This window comes from Drosophila ficusphila, unplaced genomic scaffold (genome assembly GCF_018152265.1).
Source record: "Drosophila ficusphila isolate 14025-0441.05 unplaced genomic scaffold, ASM1815226v1 contig_414, whole genome shotgun sequence".
NCBI lineage: Eukaryota > Metazoa > Arthropoda > Insecta > Diptera > Drosophilidae > Drosophila > Drosophila ficusphila.
In genome coordinates this window covers 24,780,509-24,808,041 of record NW_025064328.1, presented here as the reverse complement: position 1 = coordinate 24,808,041, position 27,533 = coordinate 24,780,509, and the positions used below count along the sequence as shown (strand labels likewise).

Sequence of the window (27,533 nt, the reverse complement as noted above, 5' to 3'; positions counted from 1 at the left end):
GTTGGAAATCAGAAAATCAGCTCTTGTCTGTGCAGAACCACGCATGCAAAGTGATCTTTTAGAATACATAGAAAAACAGTCGTCATACATTAAGACAGTAAGGGTCATTGGATATGTACTTCGTTTTATAAGAGGATGTCGAAAAGCGGCTCGTGAGGCGAATATACTGCTCACAGCAGCTGAGCTGAAAATGGCATTTGACAAAATTATTCAGGTTGTGCAGGACTTCGAGTATGCAGAAGTCATTGATAAAATTCGCAAGAAGTCATTACTCGCGCCAAATTTGCAGAAGTTGTGCCCGTTTTTGCAAGAAGTCAAGCTAGAAAAGTTGACATTTAGCTTGGTGAGAGTCGGCGGGCGAATGTTGCAAGCCGAGATTCCATTTGACGCGAAATTTCCGTGCTTACTCAGCAAACAGTCGCAGTTCTTAAAGAATTACGTTGAACATTTGCACAGAAGGAATTTCCATGTCGGCGCGCAAGCCTTAGGCAGTCTTCTCAATGAGCGGATATGGGTGGTTAATGCTCGGGAGATATTTAAAAAAGTTGTTCGCCAATGTTTGCACTGCTTTCGATACAAACCGAAGCTGCTTTCACAAATCATGGGGCAGTTGCCTGCTGATAGACTAAGATCAGCTCGTCCCTTTACAGTGTGTGGAGTAGATTTTTGTGGGCCAATCATGACCACTTTGAAGATCCGAGGGAAGCAACCATATAAGTCCTATGTCGCTGTATTTGTGTGTTTTGCGTCCAAAGCTGTTCATCTTGAACTTGTTAGCGACTTGTCAACTGATACCTTTTTATCATGTTTCCAAAGGTTTGTCGGCCGGAGAGGACTTCCGAAGACGGTGCACTGCGACAACGGCACGAATTTCGTGGGCGCGAGCAATCGCATGAAGGAGTTCGGCGAGAGGCTGAAAGCAGAATTGACCGGCGTCCAACGCTACGCTTCCGAAGAAGGAGTCTCCTTTGCATTCATACCGCCCAGGGCTCCTCACTTCGGAGGCCTATGGGAGGGCGCTGTGAAGTCTGCGAAAGGCCTACTCCTACGGACGGCAGGTCGCGCTTTGCTCACCGCGGACGAGTTAGCGACGTTCCTCGTAGGCGTGGAGGCAACCCTCAATTCAAGGCCAATCGGCCCACTCAGCCAGGACCCCAACGATGGACAAGCGCTGACGCCAGCGCACCTGCTGATCGGCGGCCCGCTGAAGGCCCCACCGGAGGAGGAGGCGCCCGAAAAAATAAGTTGCTTGCGTCGATGGCAGCTTGTATGCTCGCTCAAGCAAGAGTTCTGGCGGAAGTGGTCGACGAGTTATCGTCGGAGCCTGCTGGTTCGCTCGAAATGGACCAAGGAGTACCCGGACGTCAGGGTGGGCCAATTGGTGCTCGTGGCCGAGGACAACTGCCCGCCACAGAGGTGGCTGGTGGGTCGGATAACCGCCGTACACGCAGAGGTGGACGGAAAGGTCAGGGTCGTCGACCTGAAAACTACCAACGGCGACATTAAAAGGGCCATCCACAAATTGGCACCCCTGCCCATCGAATGAAGTAGAGGAGGTGCTCAACGCGGGCGGTGTTGGCTGATTTCAGCCCTTTATTTAATTTTAAAATAAGCAAGTCAAATAAGAAGAAGTTAATTGAAAATGAAATGTAATGAAGTAATTAGAAAATAAGTATAAGAGAAAATGAAGTACAAACGCTGAATGTGGATCGCGTTAGCTTTAAGCGGGAAGAAGGAAAAGAAGTAGGAGACGAAATAAATGAAGCCAGTCTCGTTTAGATTCTGATCGTTTCGCACGCACCCGCTCAAAGTCGTTGTCTATCCGCCGAATACTGTATAAATATATATATAATAAACTTGTTAATAATCCCGTGTTGAATTCGTGTCATTTGTTATTAAATTTAGCAGTGTTAAATATTCGTCTCACAAAAACTATTGTGAATCTACAGATGCCAAACGGCTCATTCAGCATTAAAATTTCCGTTAAATCTTCAAATTATTGAAGAACCAACGTGTAATATTGCAAAACACTCAGCAATGGCCAAAGTTTTAATGGTATCGAAACAAAATTTTTCCTTTTCATATATAAAACAAAAAAAAAATTTCTTTATCTTTTAAACACCAAACGAAGTTTTACCTAAAACTATTGCCATCTAGTGGCGGAACGGAGCTCGCTGGGTTTGCTAGTATATACATAAGATCGCCATATTGCGACTTTGTATAATTTCCAATTGCAAATTTTTTCCAATTGCATTCCTAAATACAGTCCACATCTTTAAGAACATCAAAAACATTAATAAAACATTTACAAAGAATAAAAATCCAATAAAATTAAAACTGCGAAAATTTAAATTTAATAATATAGTACTACATACACATATATAATATAAATTCCATTAATATTTTAACGAAAGTTGGTTTCAAATGACTTGACCAAGTGACCAGTACCAAAGCTGATGTCTGGCAACCCTAGGACAGGCCAACGATCGGTCACTCTAGGACCTGTAAAAAGCCTGTCAAAAAGTTTAGGAAAGTTGCGATCACACTGATCGATCTTCTCCCTCTCTCTCTTCTTCCGGTTGTCTGCCAGGCTGCATGCTTGTGTAATTAAGCGGGTAATAAAAACCTAATATAAATCTTAAGAACCCTTGCTTGGTTGTTTCAATGGCGTTGGCATAACGTGGGCTGACCCCCACCTATTAAACAGTATCCGCTCGGCTGACAGTGGCGAACTTGGAAACCTCGACAGGGCAAATAAGTTTCGTTACATTGGTGTCAGGTGTGGGGTCACGTGGGCTTGCGAAAACCCAGACCCAAAGAAAATGCCTAAAAAGTCCGTTCGCCAACGCCAGCCCTCACCCGATGGGAATATGGGAGAGGGTGCACAGCAGCAACAGATTCAGTCTTTCATGCAAAAGCTCGAAGAAAAAGTAAGCATAATTGACAAGTCTCTAGAACGAAAGTTCGAGCAAAAGTTTGAGCAAATGTGGGCGACCTTTGAGAGGACCATGCTTGGTGGCTTGCAAGGTGTAGCAAAAGGACCGGACAACACCGCAGATACCTTTTCAGCGGCCATGCCGGCGGGGGAGCCAATGCTCTCTGCCAGCACGCCACGCCTGTTTGCACCACCAACGGACGACCCAGCACGTCGCAATTGCCAAGTGGAGCCGCCGGTAGCACCTATGGCCCGCTCTTATGATCCGCAGCCTTCGAAAGCGAACAGTGCCGGCCTTGCAGCCGATGGAGTTTCGACCAGAGCACCGCAAGTAGTCATTCCTTCTCGATACTGGGACTTTTTAGAGTTGCCAGACAAGGAGATACCCCCAATATTCGACGGCACCAGACCATGGTCCGAGTTTCAACGCCTGCTAGACGACATGGCAGAGGAGTATCACTGGTCTGAAAGAAAGAAGTGCCGAAAGCTGTACACCAGTCTGCGCGGGCGCTTTCACGCTACACTCCCAGAGTCTACTCTTCGGTCCTACGAGTCTATCAAAACGGCTATGCGCGAGCATTTCACTGTAGGGACGCATACGGGCTATCACATTTTTCATAACCGTATGCAGGCCCCAAAAGAAACACTCGATGACTTCGCAATGGAACTCGAACGCCTTGGGAGAGCAGTTTTTGGAGAGCTGCCTGAACCGACCTACAACAACATAATGGTTCAACGTTTTATCGATGGCATCCGAGAGACGGCATACCAGGTGCCGATCATAAGCAGTAACCCGCGGTCACAATTGGACGCCCTCGATATGGCCGTTCGCATAGAGGCACAATCCCGTCGTCGCCCAGACGGTACCGTAATGAATATCTCCGCCATAACTGCTGAAACTCAACTGTCAACGCCAAGGAAAGGTGGCCGAGGCGCTCGCCGTAATACGCGTGCCAGTCCAGAGTCATCTCCCCATCCTGCTACTCTAGCGGGAAACTAAATGCCGCCAGCCTCTCGGGGCGGAGGTTGGCAACCAATGCCGACAGCCCCACCAAACCTTTTCCTGCTCTGGCGCATACCAATGTCGAAGACGAGTTTCACCCTTGGACGCCAAAGGAACGTAGCCCACCTGTAGCCTCAATTTGAACGAGTGAACACGAGTCCATGGCCCGTGGCCTCTTGCCACACCTCACCGCGAGACCGCCGCTTTCCGAGCAGCTTATGGCCCGACAGAGACTTCCTCCTACGAGAGTCGAAGCCGTCCTGCCCCCCAGCGCCCGTAATGCCGCCGCCCGGAAAGAGTGCCAATGGCTCACGGCCTACCTTGGCCTACGCTACTTCGCCGCCACCCAAAGCATTGGCAACTGGAGACTACGCACGAGAAGGTCCCCCGGTAAAGCTAACAACCACCGAACAGTTCACTGTCGCACCACCCGCTCCTTCAGAGGAAGTCAACGCCGCCCGTACCCTGCTGTTTGAGGAGCCGCCGCTCAGCGAATACGCTTCGACGCCGCCGCTTAAGTGTGTTGAAACGAAGCTGCTGCCGGAAGATCGAGCTGTCGCATCTGCGACCCATGCACTCGCCCGGCCCACAAAATCTCAACAAACCGCCGAACGTTTCACAGCCCTAGAAGAACCTGAGTCCGTTTTGGCCCGTTTGTTTGCTGACCCGACATCCGAGGAAGTTGACCCTGCGCCACCGGCCTATATCCAACAGGAGCTCAACGCCTTGACCACTAAAGCTACGTATACCTGCAGTTCACGTAGTGGTCAGCACTTACACTGTTTTATCTTCTTACAGAAGACCGCGGTACGACTGATCGTAGCCACTGGCGCCTCCGTCTCCCTCCTCAACCGTGGAGACTTTCAGAAACGGTTAACCAGCACTCCGTGCCACGTTGTTCTACAAGGTCCGTCTGCAGAACAGTTCATCGCCACAGCCCGGGTGTTAGCCAGTCTGGTTATAGTTGGCCGACCCCTACAACATGAATTCCTCTTGGTGGAGGGCAACACCCCGAGCCTTATGGGCATCGATTTTATGTTGCGTCAACAGGCATCCGTGGATCTAAAAGCGCTACACCTCAAATTTCCGTGGGGTGCGATCCCTCTACACCCCCCAAGTGAGACGCTGCCAAGCCTACTGTACTCCACAGTCGCCACCAGAATTCCGCCTTACAGCAACACCTTTCTGAAAGTCAGCTGCCTATCACGGGATATATGTCCCGTGGCAGTCTTGGAGGGTGTGCCTTCTCCCAGTTGCCTACTGAGGTAATCTTGGGCAGTACGGTGGTGAACAATACGGAGAACTCTACCATTCTGCACCTACTGAACTCGAGTTCCAGGGAATGCCGATTACCAAATTTCACCATTTTGGGCCAAGTGGAACCAGCCGAAGTACTGCCGGTCGCTCCAAAGTCGCTGAAGCCCGACAGTACGAATTGGACGTCGCTGGCACTACCGCCAGAATTACCGACAAACCTTCACGTGGACTGGCAGAGACTACTCCAACGCTACGAGTTAGTGTTTGCCCAACGGGACGATGATATGGGGCGAACCAACCTTGCCCATCACACCATCGACACTGGCCAGGCCCGGCCTATTAAGCAACCACCACGTCGGGTACCACTTTCCCGGAAATCGGAGGTGGAATAGTTAATCGGTGATATGCAGTCAAGAGACGTGATCCGTTCCTCCACCAGCCCATGGGCATCGCCCGTAGTCCTAGTTCAAAAAAAAAGGATGGATACACCATATTCTGCGTGGATTATCGCCGTCTGAACGACGTCACGGTGAAAGATTCGTACCCGTAGAAATGGACCAGGAATCACGCCCCAAAACTGGATTCACTTGTGACGTGGGGTTGTTCGAATTCAATGGTATACCCTTCGGTCTGACAAACGCGCCCGCAACCTTCGAGCGCTTGATGGATGGCCTATTTTCCGGTCTCTCTTAGAAGTCGACACTGGTGTACTTACACGACATAATCGTGCACTCCCGCACAGCCGAGGAGCACCTTGTTCATTTGGACCAAGTATTCGACCGATTGGCAACCGCCGGCCTCAAGTTGAGTCCACGTAAATGTGCTTTCTTCCGCCCCGAAGTGAACTACCTCGGTCACATTGTGAGCCACAACGGATTAAAGGCATGTCCCGAGAAAATTCAAAAAGTAGTCGATTGGCCATCGCCCCGCAACCAGAAAGAGGTACGTTCATTCGTGGGATTGTGCTCGTACTACCGCAAGTTCATCCCAGATTTTGCGACAATAGCCCGGCCGCTGCATCAGTTAACTAAGGCCCGCCGCCCCTTCACGTGGTCCACCGAGGCTCAGGATGCATTTGGCCTGCTTAAGGTAAAGCTGACAACGTCACCAGTACTCACTTTCCCAGATCCCGATGGCCTGTTCATTCTCGACACTGACGCATCCAATCACGGCGCTGGAGCTGTACTCAGCCAATGTCAGGAAGGTCAGGAACGTGTTTTGGAATACTATAGCAAAACATTTAACGCAGCAGAGCGCAACTATTGCGTCACCAGACGAGAATTGTTAGCCGCCGTTCTCTCCACCAAACATTTCCATCATTATCTGTACGGATGAAAGTTTGTCTTGCGTCGGACCATGCATCGCTCCGCTGGCTGTTCAACTTTAAGGAACCGGAAGGCCAACTAGCTCGATGGATCGAGCGTCTACAGCAGTACCATATGGACATTCAACACCAAAGTGGTAAACATCATGGAAACGCTGACGCTCTTTCACGCCGACCCTGCGGTGAATGCAGGGTGTGCGAAAAAGCTGAGCAGTCCGACAGACCAGGAGTCCTCTTCATGCAAATCGAAGCTGTCGATTATCCCCAACTTCAACGACAGTACCCAACTTTAGCCGTGGTTCTATCATGGTTGGAAAATGGAAAACTACCCCTCAAATCCCAGATTTGGGGCGAAAGTCCCGAAATCAAAGCTTACTGGCATTCATTCGAAAACCTTCACTTGGAAGACGGCGTTATAAAAACCCGGATCAAGACTGGTGAGCAAGTGGCCCTAGTACATCAAGTGCAACGCGAGGAAGGGACCATCTAGACGAAGGGTGGGCCAGCTAAAACCAAGCTCCATTGGCGCCCCTTTCGAACAACTAGCCATCGACATTCTGGGGCCTTTGCCTACCACCTCGCTTGGCAACAGGTACATTGCCGTAGTGATGTGTTACTTCACTTAATGGCCTGAATGCATCGCCCTTCCTGATCAGACGGCTGAAACCGTAGTCAAGGCCCTTGTACAAGAAGTTTTCTGCCGTTTTGGAGTGCCATTTGTACTACACTCGGATCAGGGCCGCAATTTTGAGTCCGCGGTATTTCAATCCTGCATGCGCCTTCTTGTTGTGGAAAAGACCCGAACCACCCCGCTTCACCCTCAATCCGATGGCATGGTCGAAAGGTTCAACCGAACCTTGCTGGACTATCTAGCTAAATTCGTTGCAGCCGATCAGCGGGATTGGGACCAACTCCTACCGTTAGCCCTGTGGGCTTTTCGCTCAGCTCCGCATGAAGCCACTAGATTCTCACCCGGACTATTAATGTTGGGGCGTGAGCTACGCCTACCGGCTGAACTGATATACGGGCACCCATCCCCTAGTCCCCAAAGCTACCCCGAATACGTGGAGCGGCTTCAGGAGAACCTTCGGAAGACACACCACGCCGCCCGAACACAGCTTCTAGCCGCGGCCAAGGTAAACAAAACCCGCTACGATCTCCGATCACACCCGGTCGAATTTGAAGCTGGTGAGGATGTTTGGCTTTACGCCCCCCATTCGAAAAGTCGGGCGGTGCCCGAAACTACAGTCCGACTGGATTGGCCCCGCTACGGTGATACGACGACATTCCGATCTGGTTTATGAGGTCCGTTTACCCGGCGAGCGTTCTACCAAGACCGTCCACGTCAACCGCCTGGTCAAGTATCATCGATCGAACACTCGGCCAGGAGACTCGAGTCTAAGAGGGGGGTAATGTAACGAAAGTTGGTTTCAAATGACTTGACCAAGTGACCAGTACCAAAGCTGACGTCTGGCAACCCTAGGACAGGCCAACGATCGGTCACTCTAGGACCTGTAAAAAGCCTGTCAAAAAGTTTAGGAAAGTTGCAATCACACTGATCGATCTTCTCCCTCTCTCTCTCTTCTTCCGGTTGTCTGCCAGGCTGCATGCTTGTGTAATTAAGCGGGTAATAAAAACCTAATATAAATCTTAAGAACCCTTGCTTGGTTGTTTCAATGGCGTTGGCATAACGTGGGCTGACCCCCTCCTATTAAACAGTATCCGCTCGGCTGACAGTGGCGAACTTGGAAACCTCGACAGGGCAAATAAGTTTCGTTACAATATATATATGTCGGATCATAAATTATGGTAGTCAGTGTATGGGGAACCAAATCAAGTGTAACGATTCTTCTCGTTGCACTCTAACGATTGTTTGTTAGTGCGCGTTATTCAACCTATTCGCCAGGTGTTCAGAATAGTTCGATGCGAACATCTTGCGTAAGGTAAGAGTTTTAAAAAAGGGTTACGCACTAGGCGATTGTCGTGCGTGTATGCTTGAGCCACTGCGAGAGACAGAGATGCCAGTATGTGCACTAGAACATGAGTGATGGTGCAGTTTTTGGAAATTCTGGAACAGTCCAAAACAGGCAGTCGTGCGCTCAAGTTTATTCGCCATCTACAACCGCTTATTGATTATAATAAAAAATGGACAAGGAGAATCTTAACCCGACATCAGAAGTGGGATCAGTGCCAACTCCTGCATTTTCTGAAGACCAGTGGCGTGCTATTGTGGAACTACAGAATCGCAATTTCGTCGAAATGTGTAAAGTCATGCAAGCGTCTGGGCGTCCACAAAATCCCGTGGTTTTGCCAAAATTTAATCCAGATTTGACTGGGACTGATGCGACTCAATGGTGTGCAACTGCAAGCATCATTATGGACGAACAGAAGATTGATGGCAGCGCACTTATCATGATGTTGAGTAGTTGTATGCAGGGTAGTGCTTCGGCGTGGCTTGCAATCTGCTATCCAGTCATCAATTGGGAGCAGTTTAAAGAACTATTTATACAGCGTTTTGAAATTAAAGAAACGCCGGCAGCTATGTTCTTGAATCTGCTCATTAGTCGTCCAGCCCACAACGAGTGCCTTGCGGTGTACGCAAGCCGTATGGTGACGTCATTGACCACAAAATGGCGAAATATGAGCACCGAAGAAATTGCTGTGTCATCGGTACTTGCGCATATGGCCAATTTTGACAACCGTTTGCAGCGCATGGTGTTTTCGTCAAATGTACAAACAAGAAGTCAACTACAAATGGAACTGAAAGCATTTACATTTGATAAAAAGCGGAATGCTGGATGTCCTGCTGGTAATAGCGGTGACTGCAAACGAGCTAAAATTGTGTGTCACTTATGCAAGGAAACAGGACATAAAATGGCGGAGTTTAAATGCAAACGGTCTGGATCGGAAAACAAACAGCATCGTGACTTGCAGAATGTAACCTGTTACCGGTGTGGACAACTTGGGCATCTTGCGAATCGGTGCACAAACAATGCAACTAAATCTGGAGCAGTTACTGAGAAGAAATGAAATTAATGTTTTGTTCCTGAGCCAAAAGGACTTTTGTCATACCAAGGTGAGATCTTTCCGATTTGCTTTGACTCTGGCACGGAATGTTCGTTAATTTGAAGAAGCGTTGCCGATAAACAAGCTTTTTAATAATGTTGTTGTAATACGAGGTATTGGTGGTCGTCATATAATAAAGTATTTTAGTAAAACTACTTCCCTTCAGAGTCTAGATACCATTCATATCGATAGGAAACCTTGGCAGGAGTACAATCAGTTAAACAGTTCCGCCCTTATTTGGTTGGTCGTGAGTTTGTGGTTTATACTGATTGTGATTCTCTTAAATCATCTATTTCTTTGTTGAGCATACCGCACCCTATAATAGCTGATCAGGGTAGATGTTTTACTAGTGAGAAATTTTCAGAATTTCGTACATCACAAAAGGTTAAACTTCATCTTATAGCGACAGGAAGAAGCCGTGCGAACGGGCAAGTTGAACGTGTGACGAGCACACTTAAAAATTTATTGTCAGCAGTTGAGTCAAGTCATCGATCTTGGCAAGATGCTCTAGGTGAGGTACAACTTCCTTTGAATTGCACAGTTAGTAGTACAACCAACGCAACTCCGCTAGAGTTGCTTGTCAGCAAAGAGACTTGATTTCACCGTATGATACAGAAATGGAAATAGATAAAGTAAATGCTAGAGATGGGGCAATTGTATTGGGATTGCCTGTTGGTGTTGCTGTGCGCCAGTAAACTGCCGAAGTTGACCCTTTCAGTCAACAGTCTCTGTCATCCAAGTCCGATATTTCGACATGGGAAGAAATGAACACATTTCTCAGTGAAAGATATCGGGCTCTAGAAGCCATCGAGGACATGAAACCGAGTATTAGCGGTATAGCCTCGAAAAATTCAGTAGCTCCCAAAAACTCAATTCCTTCAAAGCGAAAGTGAGCACAAAACCGACGACTTGTGATTTGTGTTCAAAAGAGAATCACCAAGTCCGGATGTGCTCACGCTTCTTACAGATGTCCGTGGATGTGCGCAGCAGCTATATTAAAAGAAGCAGCTGTGCCTGAATTGTTTCGCGCGCGGCCATAAACTTCGCGACTGCACGAGCACACATAGCTGTGTTACGTGTTACGGGCGACTCTTATGCGCCTCCACTACGCGCACACCGAGTTTCAGCTTCGGTGTCCCAAAATTCGTTGACGGGGAAATATCGAAAGTTGCTCAGCGGGTGAATTTCACCCAGTGGGTGCGTTGTGTTCCAAATTCCACGTAAGTACAGACATCGTGTTATTTTGAAATTTTAATTGTAGACTCCCTTTTTCGCGTTTTTACATGTGACATATCATTGTTTTTATAGAAAAGGCGCCAATATGCTGACGCGGGCCCTTGTGAAGCCATTTCTGGGTAGGAGATTGTTGTTACCATCGTTGCAAATGCAATTGCGGTTGCAAATTGAACAAATTCTTTTGTTTTTTTTTGAAAAAATTGATTTTTTTTTTTTTTTTATAAAAGGAAAGTTACATATGTATAGAATATACGTGCCAAGGGATATTTCGATCCGACGCGTATTTCTTGAGCTAGAGCGTGTCAAACATACCCATGTCACGCGCGCTGTGGTACGCTCTAAAAACTTTAAACGCGTTTTTTTAGGAACCATGTTTTCAAACCTCTTGTCGCGCACAGGGGTCGTTCTATTGATCCGATTTCCTTCATTCAAAAAATGTTTGAAAGTATATACTTTTTTGTATGCCTTATACCTAAAAATGGCATAAAAAATTGTTTATTTATAATTTTTAAACGAGATCAAAGTAAAAAAAATAGTCAATTTTTTTTAAACGTCCATGAAATTGGTTTATTTTTACCAAAATTGATTGTTTTTAGTTATAAAGCATAGGAAATTCCATCAATTTTAATAAATAATTTACATTTATAATTTCGGTTCACTACCAGCGGCCCTACACTCGACAAAAAAGAAAAATAGAGGTCTACGAGATCCGCCATTTTTAAGCCGCCATTTTGAATTTCCTGAATATTGAATATTTTTTTTAATCGTTAATAAACAACGAATCAAAAGTTCAAAAGCATAAGTTCGTATGTCTTTTCATTTTCCCGCAATCAATTCTCAAAGTTTGCTTAATTTTCAGAAAAAAACAAAAGAACCTCCCCTTAAAAGACTTTTTACTTGAGAACGAAATGTCTAAACACAAAAAACAAAGAATTTGAGCCCCAAAATGCATTACTCTATACCACACTTTACCCGCAACAACGAAAAAATTGACCCATTTTCAAATGACTAAAAAAATACACTTTTTGGGGAGTACGGTTAAACTGCCATTAAAATCTGAAATTTCGTACCCTGAACTCTTGAAAAAATGCTTTCTTTTGTAGACTGATCACTTTTTTCATTTTAATAACTGTTGTGTTGGGGGCGTCCGACTTGAAGGCAGCAAAACTCAGCGACGGCTGGGGGTTTTAAGCTGTGGGGGTGAGAAAAACACTCGGCGATCGCGAAAAGTAAAAACTTTAAAACTTCGGTTATGGCGCGGACCGGCCGGGCGTTTATTCACACGATGACGAATTTGGAACTAACTTAAGCTATTCTAAGCTAGGCGCTTGGAGGCGCAGCGGAGACTTCTTGCGCTCGGGGAGTGAAGAGCCTGGACGGCCGAGCGCGACATGCTCCAAGCTCCGGGAGAGGGAGAGTGCGGTGTGGGGGGAGAAGCTCCGGGAGAGGGAGAGCGGGAGAGGCCTGAACATTCCGCCCCCCTTGCAACCGCTGGCGTTGCAACATAACTAGCCCAGGTTGCAGGCGCCGGACAGGATCCAGCCGAAGATGGTCTTCTGGGCTACTGGCAATCCCTCGGCGACCAGGTGGAATCCTGGTTGGATGACTTTGGCATAGACATCCGCACCCAGGATCATGGAGATCGACGCCGGCAGATAGAACCGCTTGTCGGCCAGCGGAAGGTCCTTGCAGCGGCCGACGACAGATTCGTCGATCGCTCGGATGTGGGTGCGGACGCCGACGCCGGGTTCGACCTTGAGGACGACTTCCAATGCAGCTCCCTCGACGACTTTCGATCGGAGGATCGCCGTGCACACCCTTTCCTTTCCGACATTGGTGGTCGGCAGACGAAGGCTGGACGCCAGGTGGCGTCGATGCAGCTATGAGGCGAGCAGGGGTTGATGAGCGCCACGGTGTCCACGATCTTCGGACCCGCCTCCAGGGTGACCAAAGCCGTTGGAAGGACGTTGACGACATGGTGCTGAAGGAGGGTTGCCAGCGTCGGAGCAGCGCGCGCTGCGCGAGTCGAGGGCTCTGGTGTCGAGGATGCTGAGCGCGGTGGAGAAGCGAGCGCTCTACGAGTTGGCGGATCTTGCTGGCGCGAACGCTGCTGAGAAGCGGAGCCCCTTTTGGAAGGCTTGGAAGACTCGGTGATGTGGAGCAGCGTGTGATGCTCCTCATCGCACGTTCTGCACCGTTCACCGCTACGGCAGTCCCCTTGCAAATGCTCGTGGGCAAGGCAATTTGCGCAGTACTTATTGACAAGAACTGCCCGTAGCCGCTTCTCCGCGCTCAGCTTGAGGAACCTCTGGCACCTCTTTAGAGGGTGGATCCCCCGGCAGACTCGGCACTGGTAGGACTGCGTGCCTCGCGTCCGCCTGCTCTTCAACACGTGAGCGTTTTGCTTACGCGGAGCCATTGTCTACGGGTTTCGGCGTTGGATCATGAAAAAAGAAAAAAAAAAAAAAGAGGAAGGTTTTTTATAAAGGTACGACTCGGGGCTTACAGACTACGGACAACGACGTATGGATTACTGGGTAGAAGTTTGGGGAGCCTTTCCGGGAAGGAGAACAATTTTGGCTACTGGACGCCGGACAATGCCGCGCGCCGTCCGGATGTCGACTACGCGGACATTGCCATCGGCTCCAGGAAAGACGGAGTCGATTCTACCGAGTCACCGCTCATTTGAGGGCAGATTGTCGTCTTTGATGACGACCATGTATCCGACACGCATATTCTTGGTGGGACACTTCCACTTGTTGCGCTTGTGGAGCTCTTTAAGGTATTCATCCTTCCATCGAGCGCGGAATTGCTGATGGAGCGCTTTCAAGTGTTGCCACCTGTTTAATATGGTCTTGGATTCTTCCTTTACTTCGGGCTCCACTATGGATAGAAGAGGGCCGCCGACAAGAAAGTGCCCTGGTGCCAACGCTAGAAGATCAGTGGGATCCTCTGACATGGGAGATAGCGGTCTGGAATTTATACAAGCTTCAATCTTCGCTAGCAGAGTGGCAAGTTCTTCAAAGGTATATTTCCGCGTAGCTGTGCATTTATAGAACAATGCCTTGAAGCTCTTGACACCAGCTTCCCATAGGCCTCCCATATGGGGTGCTCCTGGCGAAATGAAATGCCAGTCGAGCTGTTGATGACTATACGCATCAGTCACAGACTCTTTAACGGCCTGGAGAAAATCCCGGGACAGTAATGTGGAAGCGCCAACAAAGGTCTTCCCATTGTCCGACTGCACTTGGCGAGGACACCCTCTTCTGGATACGAACCGAGCGAACGCCGCAAGAAATTTCTCGGTCGTCAGATCTGAAGTAGGCTCCAAATGGATAGCCTTAGTGGAGAAACAAACGAAAACCAACACATACCCTTTCGTAATAAGACATGCTCTACCAGTGTAATTTTTTATATCGAAGGGCCCTGCGTAGTCCATCCCCGTGTACGTGAATGGACGGGAGAATGACACTCGTTCTCTTTTGGCAAATTTCCCATCATCTGGACTTGCAATCTCTTTTTGTAAATGACGCGGACCTTGCAGGCATTGATAACTGCCTTCATCAAGTTTTTAACTCTCGGAACCCAATATCTGGAACGGGTGAGACGCACCACCAACTGGTTACCTCCGTGTAGCGTTATGAGATGCGTGAACTTTACCAGAAGTCGAGAGAGTGAACATTCGTACGGGAAGATTATCGGATGTCGTTCATCGTAACGCAAACTTTCAGAGGCTGTGACACGGCCACATGCCCTTATCAGCCCCTCCTGATCTAGGAAAGGGTTTAAGGAGAGGATCGAACTGGAAGGGGGCACCGGAAGCTTCTGACTCAAACAGCGATACTCGTTCGTTAAATACCTGCGCTGAGTGCAGAGAATCATTAGCCGATCTCTGAAAGCGGCGATTGTTTTTTGCACCGATTGATAAATCGCTGGACATACGCGAGGACCCGCAACGCTCTATCCAATTTGGAAAAACGATCAAGGAAGTCTTCGTTCGGAATATACGCTACGTGGGCTTTGACTGCTCGCTTTTCGATCTCGGTCACGGGTAGGTCGGTCCCCTGGCTAGGCCATTGGCTGCGTGGCTTTTGCAACCAAGTGGGTCCATGCCACCAGAGAGAACTACCGACAAGCTCTGGAAGGGCCACCCCTCGACTAGCCAAGTCAGCGGGATTATGTTCGGATTGAACGTGTGACCAGTTGGCTGCCTCTGTGGACTGAGTGATCTTCGTCACTCTGTTGGCAACGAATGTAGTCCAATGGCAAGCTGGTTTTGCTAACCACGCCAACACAATAGTGGAGTCGGTCCAGCAGTGGAGATTCGAATTCAGCATCGGCATGCTGGGAAGGATCGCTTCAGCCATTTCGGCATGCAGTAAAGCTCCGCACAGCTCTAGTCGAGGAAGCGACACAGTTTTGACTGGCGCAGCGCGCGTCTTGGCGGTGAGCAGGTGTACCATCATGGTATGTCCCATCTCTACGCGCACGTAGATCGCAGCGCCGTAGGCTTTCTGGGAGGCATCACAAAATCCATGATGCTCTAAGCGAAATTCTGGGCGAAAGGAAACCCATCTTGGAATCCGGACCTGATCAAGGATCGAATAGCTTTGAAGAAAACTGTGCCACCTTTGGCACAGCTCAGATGGCAGCTTATCGTCCCACCCCAGCTCCTGAACCCAAATCTCTTGCATAAAGATCTTGGCACACACAACAAATAGAGCGAGCCAGCCTGCCGGATCAAACAGTTTGGCGATTTGGGAAAGCACCTGGCGTTTTGTGGGGGAGATTTCTGTGGGTAGATCTGGGGGAACGAAGAAAAACTCATCGGACGTCGCTCTCCACCGTATACCGAGAGTCTTGGCTGTACTTTCAGTGTCGAGATCAAGGAAATCGCTGTTCAGAAGATGATTGGGTTGGATATGAGCTAACACCTCTTTGTTGTTGGATGTCCATTTTCTTAACGGAAAACCCGCGGAGTCTAGGGCATTCTGTAGCTCTTTTATTGTGAGTTGAGCATCTTCAGCAGAGTCAGCTCCCGAAAGGACATCGTCTACATACACATGCACTACGAATGACTTTGCTCGCTCTTGGATTGCTGAGCTGCACGTCAGTCGCCAGCTGTTGTAGGACTCGTATCGCCAGGAAGGGCGCACAATTAATCCCGAAAGTTAGCGTCTTTAACTCAAAATCTCGAATGGACCCCTCGCTGTTTCGGAATAAAATGCGTTGGAACGGGGTATGCTTCGGGTCTACCCAGATCTGTCGATACATTTTCTCGATATCGGCACTGTAAACGTATCGGAAATATCGCCACTTCAGAATTTGAATGGTCAGATCGGACTGTAAGACCGGGCCAGCATGAAGGATATCATTTAGACTGACCCCATTGTCTGAAGGGCTCGAGGCATTGAACACCACACGAAGCTAAGTGGTCGTACTTTCTGGCTTGAGCACGGCATAATGCGGAAGATAATAACTCGCAGAATCATGGGTAGGAAAGACCTCTTTCATGTGGTTGAGATCAAGATATTCTTGAATGACGGTATCGTACTTCATTTTCTGTTGGCTGTCCCTTTTCAAACGCTGCTCGTTTCTTAAGAATTGAGCCAACGCGAAGGATCTGGAGTGTCCCAGGGCGGACTTTACGTTCTCCGGATCACGGAATGGAAGGCTTACGATATATTTTCTACTATCGTCTCTCGTGGTTGTCCGGAGGAAATTTTCCTCACAAGCCAAATCGGAACCTTTTGCCACTTTTATTGGCAGATCCTCCACCTCCCAAAACTTGGTGAGAAGTTGATCTAGGTTTGAATCGAATATATGGGAGATTCGAGTGGAGAAAGCGGAAATTTGCTCTTGCCTAGCAGCTGGTACTGGTCCGGTAAGGATCCATCCGAATATAGTCTCTTGACCAAGAAGAGAGCCACAGATGTTTGCTCGGGTGCCGCTTAGGAGTATGGAAGGCAGCAGATCAGCCCCGATTAACACATCTATCTGTGCACTCTCATAAAATTTCGGGTCTGCCAAAGAAAGTTCGGGAAGTTCCCGTAGGAAATGCTGCGGAATTGAGCAGGACGGAAGTTGACCAGCTAATTGTGGAAGGACATAGGCATAGGCGTCTAGTTGCAGGCCAGGCCTGGTCGGAAATCGAATTGAAAACTGGCAGAGTCTTTTGGATTCTGCTGCCAGTGTTTGGCTTAAGCCGGAGACTTGGGCTCGAATGAGCTGATGAGGCAACTTAATCATGTTGAACAGCCTCTCAGTCATGAATGTTGCCTCCGATCCAGAGTTGATCAAGGCACGAGCTTTGAAGGTTGATCCCAAATGGCAAATGTCAATAACGGCGGTGCCCAACAAGACGGATCTATGACCCGTGGCAAAATAATTTTGCACCGTGGAGGTTGCGGCACTGGTAGTCGCTGGAGCGGTCGTAGTTAGTCTTTACCTGGGCGAAGAAGTTGGAGTTGGAGTCGAGGGCGTTGGAGACGCGTTACCTCGATGCTGTAGCGTGTGATGGCGGCCGCGGCATGTGAAGCAACTATGAGTGCTGTCACAGTCCCGTAGCTGATGTCCTCGTGCGAAGCAGTTCAGACACAGCTTCTTGCCTTTGATATATGCGGACCGCTCATCGACAGACATCCGGAGAAACCGTGCGCATGTCCGCACTGGATGGTTTTCTCTATTGCACAAGTCGCACCCTCTACCTGTGGGTACTACTCTAGCTTCATAGGAATGGATCCTACGTGCCATGGAATTCGAGCCTGCTGCTCTGGGCTGAGGCTGACTAGAGCCTGTCGGACGGACGTCATCTATGGCCTCTAGTGTCCTGTGACGCTCAGTGAGGAAATTATTTAACTCCTGCCAAGAGGGAACATCGACCTTGTTGTGGAGCGACTGTTCCCAGAGGGAAAGTGTCAAATTTGGAAGTTTGGCGGAGACCATATAAACCAATTGGCAATCCCAATTGTCGGTGCTAATATCGCTCGTTTCTAAAGCGGGAAGGCAACTCTGGATGGTGTCTTGAAGCTCTCGCAAAGCTGGCCCAGATTCCTGAGTGATGGACTGCACATTGAACAGTATTTTCAAATGACTGTTTACTAACAACCGTTTGTTTTCGAAACGCTTAGTTAGGTTATCCCAGGCTGAGCGAAAACCATCGTTAGTCAAAGGCGACTTTGCCACAGTTGTGTGTGCTTCGCCACTCGTTTTGGAATTCAGGTGGAACAATTTCTCGACCGGCGTCAATCTGGGATTATTAATGTAGATCGCCGTGAAAAAAGTCCCTAAACGTCGGCCAGCGAAGATAATCGCCGGTAAAGACCTCGGTATCGCACGGAGGTAGCCGACAACCTGAAGGAACGTAGGTCTTGGACGGATCAGCTTGTGTTTGGGGGGTTCGTGGAGCTTGAGAAATAAGATCTTCTATGTTCGCACCACACCTTTCGTAGACGCCGTAGCAATAATTGTATTTCGCTCGGAGAATTGGCAAGCTGTCAGCTGCACTGTCTCCGGCTGAAATCAGGCGTACATTGCACTCATCGTACTCTTTTTTGATGCGCTCCCACAATGCTCGGACCTCTTCGCGTCGGATATTTAGCATGGACATGTTCGGGGGAGTCGGCGACGGAGTGTTGCATCTCGCTTCGAATTCACTGAGTCGATCTGAAACCTCAATGAACTGATTCAGCGCAAGATCGGACGCAGCTAGAGCCATTTTTGTCTCGGAACGAGTGAGCCTTCCTTGGGGAGAGGGAGTCTTATTGGAAAGTTTAGGTGTGGGCGGCTTGACAATAATCTTCGGAGCTTTTGTTGGTGGAATGGGAGATTTCTTATTCACACCTTCACTGGACATGCCAAAAAGCGAAACCTTTGTTGAAAAACGAGTGTGCTGGGCTCAAAAAACAAATTTTAGACCTTTGGTATTTTAATTGCAATCTAGAAAAAATTGGTATTTAGCGGAATTTGTTTCGCTTAAAAGGAAACGGTCTATGGAAGCGACGATAAATAGAAAAGAGATATATGCCCAGTGGAAACGGGGTGTATTTAACCTGCACAGGAGCGAATATTAATTGCCAAAAAAAAAACCCCAGAATAATTAATCAGTCTCGATCATGCTTTCGTGGAGTGCAGACGCGTTTTTGCATCGCTGCGAATTTCACTGTGAAGAGTCTATGGACAAGTCCACCTCAGTGGCAAGAACTGTTACTCTTGTGAATCCCACCTCCGTTAGTTTTGACTAATGCGGTAACAAGTGATTCGAAAAGACAAAACAAGTGAAGATTTTGTGAAGATTTAAATCAAATTCAAGGTCAAATTGAGTTTGAGAATAATTTCATCCCAAATAAAAGAAAAATAAATTTCAATTGCTCCGTCACTTGGTGGGTTCGAGCCGGGTGCCGCCCGACTGCGGGGCTTGCGCCTTGCCCACTAAGCCACGGTCACCTTGCAGGTAGCCGGACAAGGAGCCGATACATACAAGAAGTCGGTAAAGCAGTGCACATCTGTGCCCAATACTTAAACCATGTCTGGCCTTTCGGACTCCGATGATGATCTTAACATCAGTAAGATTGTGGCGCGACAACAGCGAAAAATCCAGCAGGTCTTAAGGTCAGTTAAGGCTACCCCACCTCCTGCATCCCCCCTCAGCATCTCACCTTCAAGCCATGATCCTGAACCGGAACTAGAAGTCATAAATGGAGACGAAGAGGTCTGGTGGTCCCCAAGACCGGCAAACAAACGCCGTCTTGACTCCAGATCACCAAATTCTGTCTCCAAAATCTTGAGAAACTCCAATAGCCCCAAAACCAATGTCTCTGCCAACCGATTCTCAGATCTGTCGGACATGGACACAGCCACCGAACCCGTCGAAGTCCCACAAACGATGGGCCCCAATGTCTCTGAAGAAGCCAGTTCTTCTTTCAGCTTAAGACAAGTTAGCAACAACAGCAAAAGTACCTCAAATAACACATCAACAACAAACAAGAAAAGCACAAAAGCCGTCAACAATACCGCAGGCAACAACAAAAATGTCATCCGACCGTCTGGTAGCCAGGAGCAACTACCCTCCCACAAACCACCCCCAATTGTGGTTGATCACTGTGAGAATATAAACGGACTCATAAGATCCACAGACAAGATTGTTGACCCTTCCAAATACTCCCTGAAATGCCATCCCAACAACTCTGTCTCCATTCTCGCATCAGATTCAGACACATACAGAGCCATAACCAAATCGCTGACCCTTAAAAAGGTACCATACCATTCCTGGCAGTTAAAAGAAGACAGATCTTATCGTGTTGTCATCCGTGGTGTCCATCATTCTGTCCCAGATGTAGACATTAAAGAAAGTCTGACCTCGGCGGGTCATTTGGTTCGATTTGTCAATAGACCTAGAAGCCGCTTCGACAAAACTAAGCTCGTTAACTTAGTTTTTGTTGAACTTGAACCGGCTGCAAACAACAAAGAAATCCACGGGATCAAGACACTTTGTCGGCAACGGGTCCAAGTTGAACTCCCTTACAAAAAGGATGATGTTGTTCAGTGCCACCGTTGTCAAGCTTTCGGACACACCAAAAATCATTGCCAAAAGCTATTTAACTGCGTCAGATGTGGCCTACAACATGGCTTGGAGGCTTGCTTAAAGGATGTCCGTCCAGTAAAATGTGCTAACTGTGGCGGTGGACATACAGCTAGCTATAAAGGCTGCGTTGTATACCAGCAAGTTGCTCAACGAAAACGTGTCACATCCCAACGCAGAACCATCCCCCAGCAGTTTACTGATCCTAATGTTTGGTCAAACTCAGCGGCGCCCAACTCCTACGCTAATGCTGTCCGTGGTCTAGCTAGTCATCCCCAGCGGCAACAAGTCCCTGTAACCCTCACGCAGAGCCAACAGTTTCCTCCACTGGGCAGTGACAACAGGAAACAAAGTCAGCCAAGTCACCAAAAAGTACCGCATCGACAGCAGCAGCAGCCATCACAGCAACAACAAAGGCCTCAACAACAGCAACAGCCAGATCTCCAGAGGACTCTCCCACAACAACAGCGACGCAACTCACAGCAATTGGTCAACGACCAGCAATGGCAGCGCCAAGAGCAAATGTTCTTGCAATCTAATGAAAGCCTGTCGTTCCTTGTTGCCCAGATTGACAAGCTATTCCAAATGATGGTGTCGATGATGAGTCTTGTCTCAAGATTATTACCCCAAAATACTCCAGGAACAGCTCAAGCATTCCCTGGATCTTTCCCAGTTAATGTGTCACAACCATGAGCCAAATCGGCCTGAACATTGGTGTGTGGAACGCCGACGGACTGGCCAATAAAGCCATCGAGCTAGAGCTCTTTGTGCAAAGTCATAATATTGACATTATGCTGGTCAGTGAAACACACTTTTGTTCAAGGTCGTACTACAACTTGCATGGGTACGATATCCATCAAGCAACTCATCCTGCTGATCGTAAACGCGGTGGATCTGCAATAATAATAAAATCTGGTCTTAAATGCTACCAGTCCTACAATCTACAAAGCACGAATGTACAATGTGTCTCTGTCAAAGTTACAACCGACCATGGCGAAGTATGTATTGCATCTATATATTGTCCACCAAACTTTCAATGTTCTGCTGACGACTTCGAAAAACTCTTTGATGATCTTGGAACAAATTTCATAATCGCAGGTGATTGGAATGCTCACCACCGCCTCTGGGGATCCCGAAACTCTACCAGCCGAGGAAGAGCAGTCGCTGATGTTGTACAAAGATCAAACTCCCAGGTCCTTGCAACTGGAGGGCCTACGCATTATCCATACAGCCAAAGAACGCCAACAGCCATTGACTTTGCAGTCTATAGAGGGATACGGTCCGAGTGTCTCTCCATCACAGAAAGCTTTGAGCTTAGCTCTGATCACATACCGCTTATAATAAAGTTGAGAGTAGCTGCACAAATAATTCGTAATAGGCCTCGCATCCTTCCTCGAAACGCGAGTATCCCGCGCTTCCAAGCAGCAGTTACTCAGCTTGTTAACCTCAATCTGGTGTTAAACTCTCCCGAGGAAATCAACGACGCTGTAGAGATGTTTGTCTGGAGTATTCATATCGCTGCCGAGTCCTCAACCTGTGGACAAGTTTCAAGCCACTCCAATCCACCTCAGGCTCTTTTAAAACCTGAAGTTATGGACTTGGTAAGGCTGAAAAGATCCTTACGTCGCAGATATTTGAGGTCCCAAGACCCAGTCGACAAAAGGACTTACCGTCGCGCCGAGGACGAGCTTAAAAAACTTCTGCATCAAACCAAACGCGAATATTTTGATGAGATGCTCCTCAATGCGGATCCCACCAAACCGTACGGCTTTAACCTCTGGAAATCGACACGAAACATTAAACGACAGCCTCTCCGAAAGATTCCCATAAAGAAAACTGATGATACATGGTGCAGGTCTGACTCAGAGATTTCTTTAGCTTTCGCGGACGAACTAGAGAAACGCTTTCAGCCATTCGACCTCGCGAGCCCAGAGGATCTCGAAGAAACAATGGCCTTCATTAGTGCTCCTTCACCGAATGCTCTACCGATCCCACATGTCAGCCCAGAAGAAGTTTGTCTTCATATTCGAAAGCTACATATCAGTAAAGCGCCGGGATTCGATGGCATAGACAATAGAATTGCCAATTAAATTGCTCTTTAATTCAATGCTACGTATCCAACACTTTCCCTCCCAATGGAAGTGTGCTGTGATAACGATGATACCAAAGCCAGGAAAACCGGAGAACCTTGTAGAGTCATACCGACCTATAAGCTTGCTTTCCACATTCTCTAAAATATTCGAGAGAATATTTCTTAGTAGAATTATGGGAGTAAGAAGCGTGCAGGCCGCCATTCCCGATCACCAGTTTGGTTTTAGGCATCGCCATGGGACCCCAGAGCAAGCACATCGAGTAGATAATCACATTTTGAATGCCTTTGAAAACAAGCAATACTGCTCTGCAATTTTCCTTGATGTCAAGGAAGCTTTTGATCGAGTATGGCATTACGGACTACTTCATAAGTTGAAGTCATTACTTCCGACAGGCCAATTCCTTCTACTGAAATCATACCTGCTTGATCGAAGTTTTATGGTCGAGGTGAGAGGGGAAAGGTCCAGCATTAGATTTGCTCGTGCTGGCGTTCCGCAGGGAAGCGTTCTGGGTCCCGTTCTCTACACCCTGTTCACATCAGACCTGCCAAGTTCTGTTGAACCGGGCACACTTTTGGCCACATATGCTGACGATACTGCCTTTCTTGTGAACTCTTCCTGCCGAATCGAGGCATCAAGGATCACCCAGGAATTTCTGGACTCGTATGGCAAGTGGGCTAACAGGTGGAATATTGCCATAAATGGCAGGAAGTCGCAACATTGTAACTTTACTTTGAGAGGAAAGGTCCTACCCAGAGTCGAACTCCACGACGTCACCATCCCACAGTCACCCCAGGCGCAGTATCTGGGACTGATCCTAGAAAAGCGGCTCACCTGGAAAGAACACACCAAGAAAATAACAGCTACATGTCGGAGTAAACTCAGGAAGTTGAACTGGTTGCTTAAGCCAACGAGCAAGCTCAGCCTTGGCAACAAAGTGTTGCTGTATAAATCGATTGTGATGCCCTCGATTACATGCATTCAGATATGGGGCATGGCTTCTGACACTAACGTCATGAAAGTGCAGAGAACCCAAAACCGAGCGCTACGCATGATGGCAAACGCGCCTTGGTACGTTCGAAACGACGCCCTAGCAAATGATCTCCACATTCCCTCCATTAGAGAGCAGATCAACCGACACTCGAGTCGTTACAGCGATCGCCTCATAGCGCACCCCAACCACCTAGCAGCGTCTCTACGTAATCAAGCTATCCGAAGAAGACTGAAACGGAGACACCCCGGCGATCTCTGGAAAAGAGGATGTTTCCCGAGTCCTGAAACAGTAATTGTTACTGTACATCTCCTGTTATTGTTGTCATGTTATCTGTTCTTTGTTATGCTTTACGTATTATAGCCATTAGGTTGGCTGATCGACGTAAATAAAAACTTATTTGTTAACATTTAAAAAGAATAATTAAATATTATTTACTGTTAATGTTTCGGATATGTAAAAACGGGATTATTTTTTGTGGTATGCTGGTATTTATTATTTTCTCTAAAGGAATTAAAGAAAATATTACCAACTGTGGAGAAGACAGAACAAACCAAAAAGGCTAGTTTATGCGGAGAATGGCTGGTAATTATTTATTCAAAGAAATAATTTATTTGCAAATATTTAATTTATGAGCGATCAACAATGGTGTGCCGTACGGAGTGACGTTCACACTTAAATTTTATGGAACCAGACAAAGAAATAAAATTTTTTTGAAATTATTTTATGTAACTGGACAAAAAAACAAATCAAATAATAAAAATGAATTCCCAAGTATTTTGGTATTTTTAATTTAATTTGATTGTAGTATTAATTATGTGTTGTTGTTGGAATTGGAATTTATTTATTACAGCTCAGAAATAATTTATTTTGTCTTTGGAAAAATTTTCTATGTTTAAGACCCTATGTCGTGTATAAAGCCCTTGTCGTGCAACGGCTCCCTAATGGGTATGGGTGTGTATATGTATGCAGTTGGGATGCTGGATTTGGATATAAATGTATATATGTACGTATGTGCGTTCGTGCTAGGGATGTCGAAAATTTTAAAAAATATCGTATCGATGATATTTTTTTTATCAAATAATATGATAATAATATTTCTAAATATCACCGAAAAATATCGATATATTTGATATTTTCGATTTTTTTTAATAAAAATGTTTTTCCTGGATAATAAAAAGAAAACAAGTTTTATAAACTTACATTTTTTAATTATATTTTTAATCAATATATATATATATACATGTCTTATGTCTTATATGTATCCAAATGTAGCATCAAGCCCAATTGGCAGAATTTAAAGATTTTAAAAACACTCTTTGCTTTACGTGTATGTCCGTCATTCGGCTCCTAGCATCGCAAACTACACATTTTATTGCGGATGCCAACCGCTCTGAAGGCACCGAGCTGCCTGGAGTGATAAGATGTCGCATGGCCACCTTGCAAAGACCCGGCATGGTCGCCCTTTGGGATTTCCACACCTCCAGCGGGTTACATTCCCATGCAGCTTGGGGCAAGCTAAAGTATAGTTTCAGCTCCTTATTTTGCTCCGACACACCGCTCAATTCTTTTGTGATTGAGTGATTGTGTGTGGTCATGAAATCGTCAAAACAGTCTTTCGGTTTTGGGACATCGGAAATCTGTAAAAATTTAAATAATTTATTTACTATATATTCAAGTTTGTGTTTTTATTATAATTAGCAAAATTTTAAATGTTATAATATTAAGCCTATTAGTTTTACTGATTAGTCAATTAGTTATTCAACTTAACAAAATTTTAACTTGATGACATACCCTTCCCTTAAGAGTAAACTTATTGATTTCAAGGGTAATTTCAGCAATGGCATCCTTTACCGCTAAAGGCGCCAAATACATTTTTTTAAACCTTGGGTCTAAAAAAGTTGATTTAACTAAAATTGCATTAGTCTGCAACGCCTGAAACCTCCTTTCAGAAATTCTGATGAGCGCCTCCTTGGCTCGTTTGCCTTCCTTCGTCTCCATTTCCAATGTTTTAATTTTAGCTGCTAACATTGAAATAAGTGGTATTACTAAACTTACAGTTACGTAATTTTCGCCACTTATTTGCTGTGTTGCTTTTTTAAAAGGTTGAAGGAGACTACATAAGTCTCGACATATCGTTAGTTCAGACACATTCAGCATTTCGGGGAGTCCTTTGACACGTTCTGATTTGCGTAGCAAAATAAGAGCCACCTTGTTGGCTAAGCCCAAAAAGGACTCCATCATGTCAAGGCAAGAGTTCCATCTGGTGTCAACATTTTGTATGAGGGTCTTGGTTTTTCCCTCGGGAATTCCCTCGTCCGTTTGGGCCTTTCTTAGTTGGTCCATCATTGCCGGACTATGTTTAAAATGCATGACCACTCTCTTTATTTTATCCACGATACTAGAAAATGAACATATTTCCTTGATAGTTTCATCGACTACAAGGTTTATGCTGTGGGCGAAACAAGGCACATGCTTGTTTAATCCAAGAAACAGTTTGGCAGCGCACTTCATATTGCTTGCGCTGTCTGTCGTGAGAGTTGTCCACTTCACTTTATCTATGTTAAATTCGGCGCACGCCTCTTCCAACAAAGTGTTTACATAATCACTGGTATGCGACTAAATTGAAATCGGAAAATATTACTTAAACTTAAAAAATAAATAACAAATAACACATCGACAGAGGACCAGACAAAAACGACACACAATTTACAAAAAAACAAATTTAAAATACAAAAAATTATATATCAACATACTTGATCCATTCTTGACGATGCAAGGCAGATTGAATTAAGTGAATCCTTTTCAATAAAATGCGCCGTGATGGTAAGGAACGAGCGACTCGAGTTTGGTACGGTCACGGCGTCGCAGGTAAACGCAACGTCACTTACATTGCTTAGCATTTTCAACACAGCTCCAACGCACTGGTAGTACTTTTCTTCAATCATTGTTGTTATCTAAAAAGAATATTTACTTAGGTCTATCAAAATATATTACATTTTCTTATACTTGCCGTGGATCTGCAAGGTATTTTAAAATGCGGCACACACTTTTTGAGAAGTCCTTTGAGGCCCTCTTTTTCTACACACCGGACTGGCATGTTGTCCTTACAGATCATGTACACAATTGCTTCGTTAATCTCCTTTGTTTTATTGCCATTTTCTAAAACGAAAATTATAGTAAGTTAAAGTAATGAACCCCACTTGCTCTTTTCTTCGTTTTATTTTTGCTTAAAGGATAAGCGGTTTTAAAGACACTTACCTTTAAAGGCTTCAGCATTCTTGAAGGATTCAGATATTGTAAGTACTTTTTCCAAGTTCACCGACTGCTAAAAATTAAAACAAATGAATATATGTACATATATTGCAAACCACGTGCTAAACTTCGATTTTCACACATACTCATACACACATATGCTATACAAACATACCTTTTTTTGCGCGCATTTTGCAAAAATTTCGCTATGCTTATTGCGCAAGTGCGACGACAGATTCGATGAATTACCACTGGTTTTTATTGTTTTCTCACAATGAATGCACTTCGCGGAGCCGCCTGTTATGTTTGAGTAATTCGATTTTACATTCATTTTTCACTTTGTTCTTCTTTTAATCTCTCAATGGACGCTTTGAATTTGGAGTGACCAAGGAAAAAATATCAAAAAATATCAAAAAAAAATATCGATTTTCCGATATTTAGCCAAACAAGAAATTACGATATAAATATATCATTTTTAGAAAAAAATATCGATATATTGATATTTTGATATATTATCAACAACCCTAGTTCGTGCAGTTCGCGCTCACGCCAAAAAATGTTGGAAATAAAAAACACACTGAAACCAACAAAGTTTTCCGAGTCAGTGGTGGATTGTAAGTATTTATTTTATTCTACACGGAGGCCGACGGAAAACTTTTAATGTTGGTATATTTTCGCTGTAGGAAGTAGAAAATATGTATGGATATATGGAATATATTTGGAGATATATTTATGTATGTGCGTTTGTGCAGTTCGCGCTCACGCCAAAAAAAAATGTTGGAAATAAAACACACTG

The 27,533-nt window shown here is 46.2% G+C and overlaps 3 protein-coding genes and 1 pseudogene across 3 annotated transcripts; 1 reads left to right on the top strand and 3 right to left on the bottom strand.

Moving 5' to 3' along the window:
• The first annotated feature begins 4,217 nt into the window (after positions 1-4,217).
• On the top strand, positions 4,218-6,530 carry LOC122320095. Its single transcript, XM_043208170.1, has 4 exons — positions 4,218-5,026; positions 5,089-5,578; positions 5,635-5,724; positions 5,889-6,530. The coding sequence occupies exons 1-4, from the start codon at positions 4,218-4,220 to the stop codon at positions 6,528-6,530; spliced, it is 2,031 nt and encodes a 676-aa protein (XP_043064105.1).
• Positions 6,531-13,760: 7,230 nt separating this feature from the next.
• LOC122320094 lies at positions 13,761-18,538 on the bottom strand (annotated as a pseudogene).
• A 4,475-nt stretch (positions 18,539-23,013) lies between these two features.
• On the bottom strand, positions 23,014-26,430 carry LOC122320093. The gene is made up of 4 exons (XM_043208169.1): positions 26,239-26,430; positions 24,811-25,122; positions 23,244-23,325; positions 23,014-23,168 (listed from the first exon to the last, which is right to left on the bottom strand). Exons 1-4 carry the CDS (start codon positions 26,428-26,430, stop codon positions 23,014-23,016), a joined length of 741 nt encoding a protein of 246 aa, XP_043064104.1.
• A 35-nt stretch (positions 26,431-26,465) lies between these two features.
• LOC108094564 lies at positions 26,466-27,091 on the bottom strand. Its single transcript, XM_043208168.1, has 3 exons — positions 26,913-27,091; positions 26,744-26,810; positions 26,466-26,644 (listed from the first exon to the last, which is right to left on the bottom strand). The coding sequence occupies exons 1-3, from the start codon at positions 27,066-27,068 to the stop codon at positions 26,466-26,468; spliced, it is 402 nt and encodes a 133-aa protein (XP_043064103.1). The 5' UTR covers positions 27,069-27,091.
• Positions 27,092-27,533: the final 442 nt, after the last annotated feature.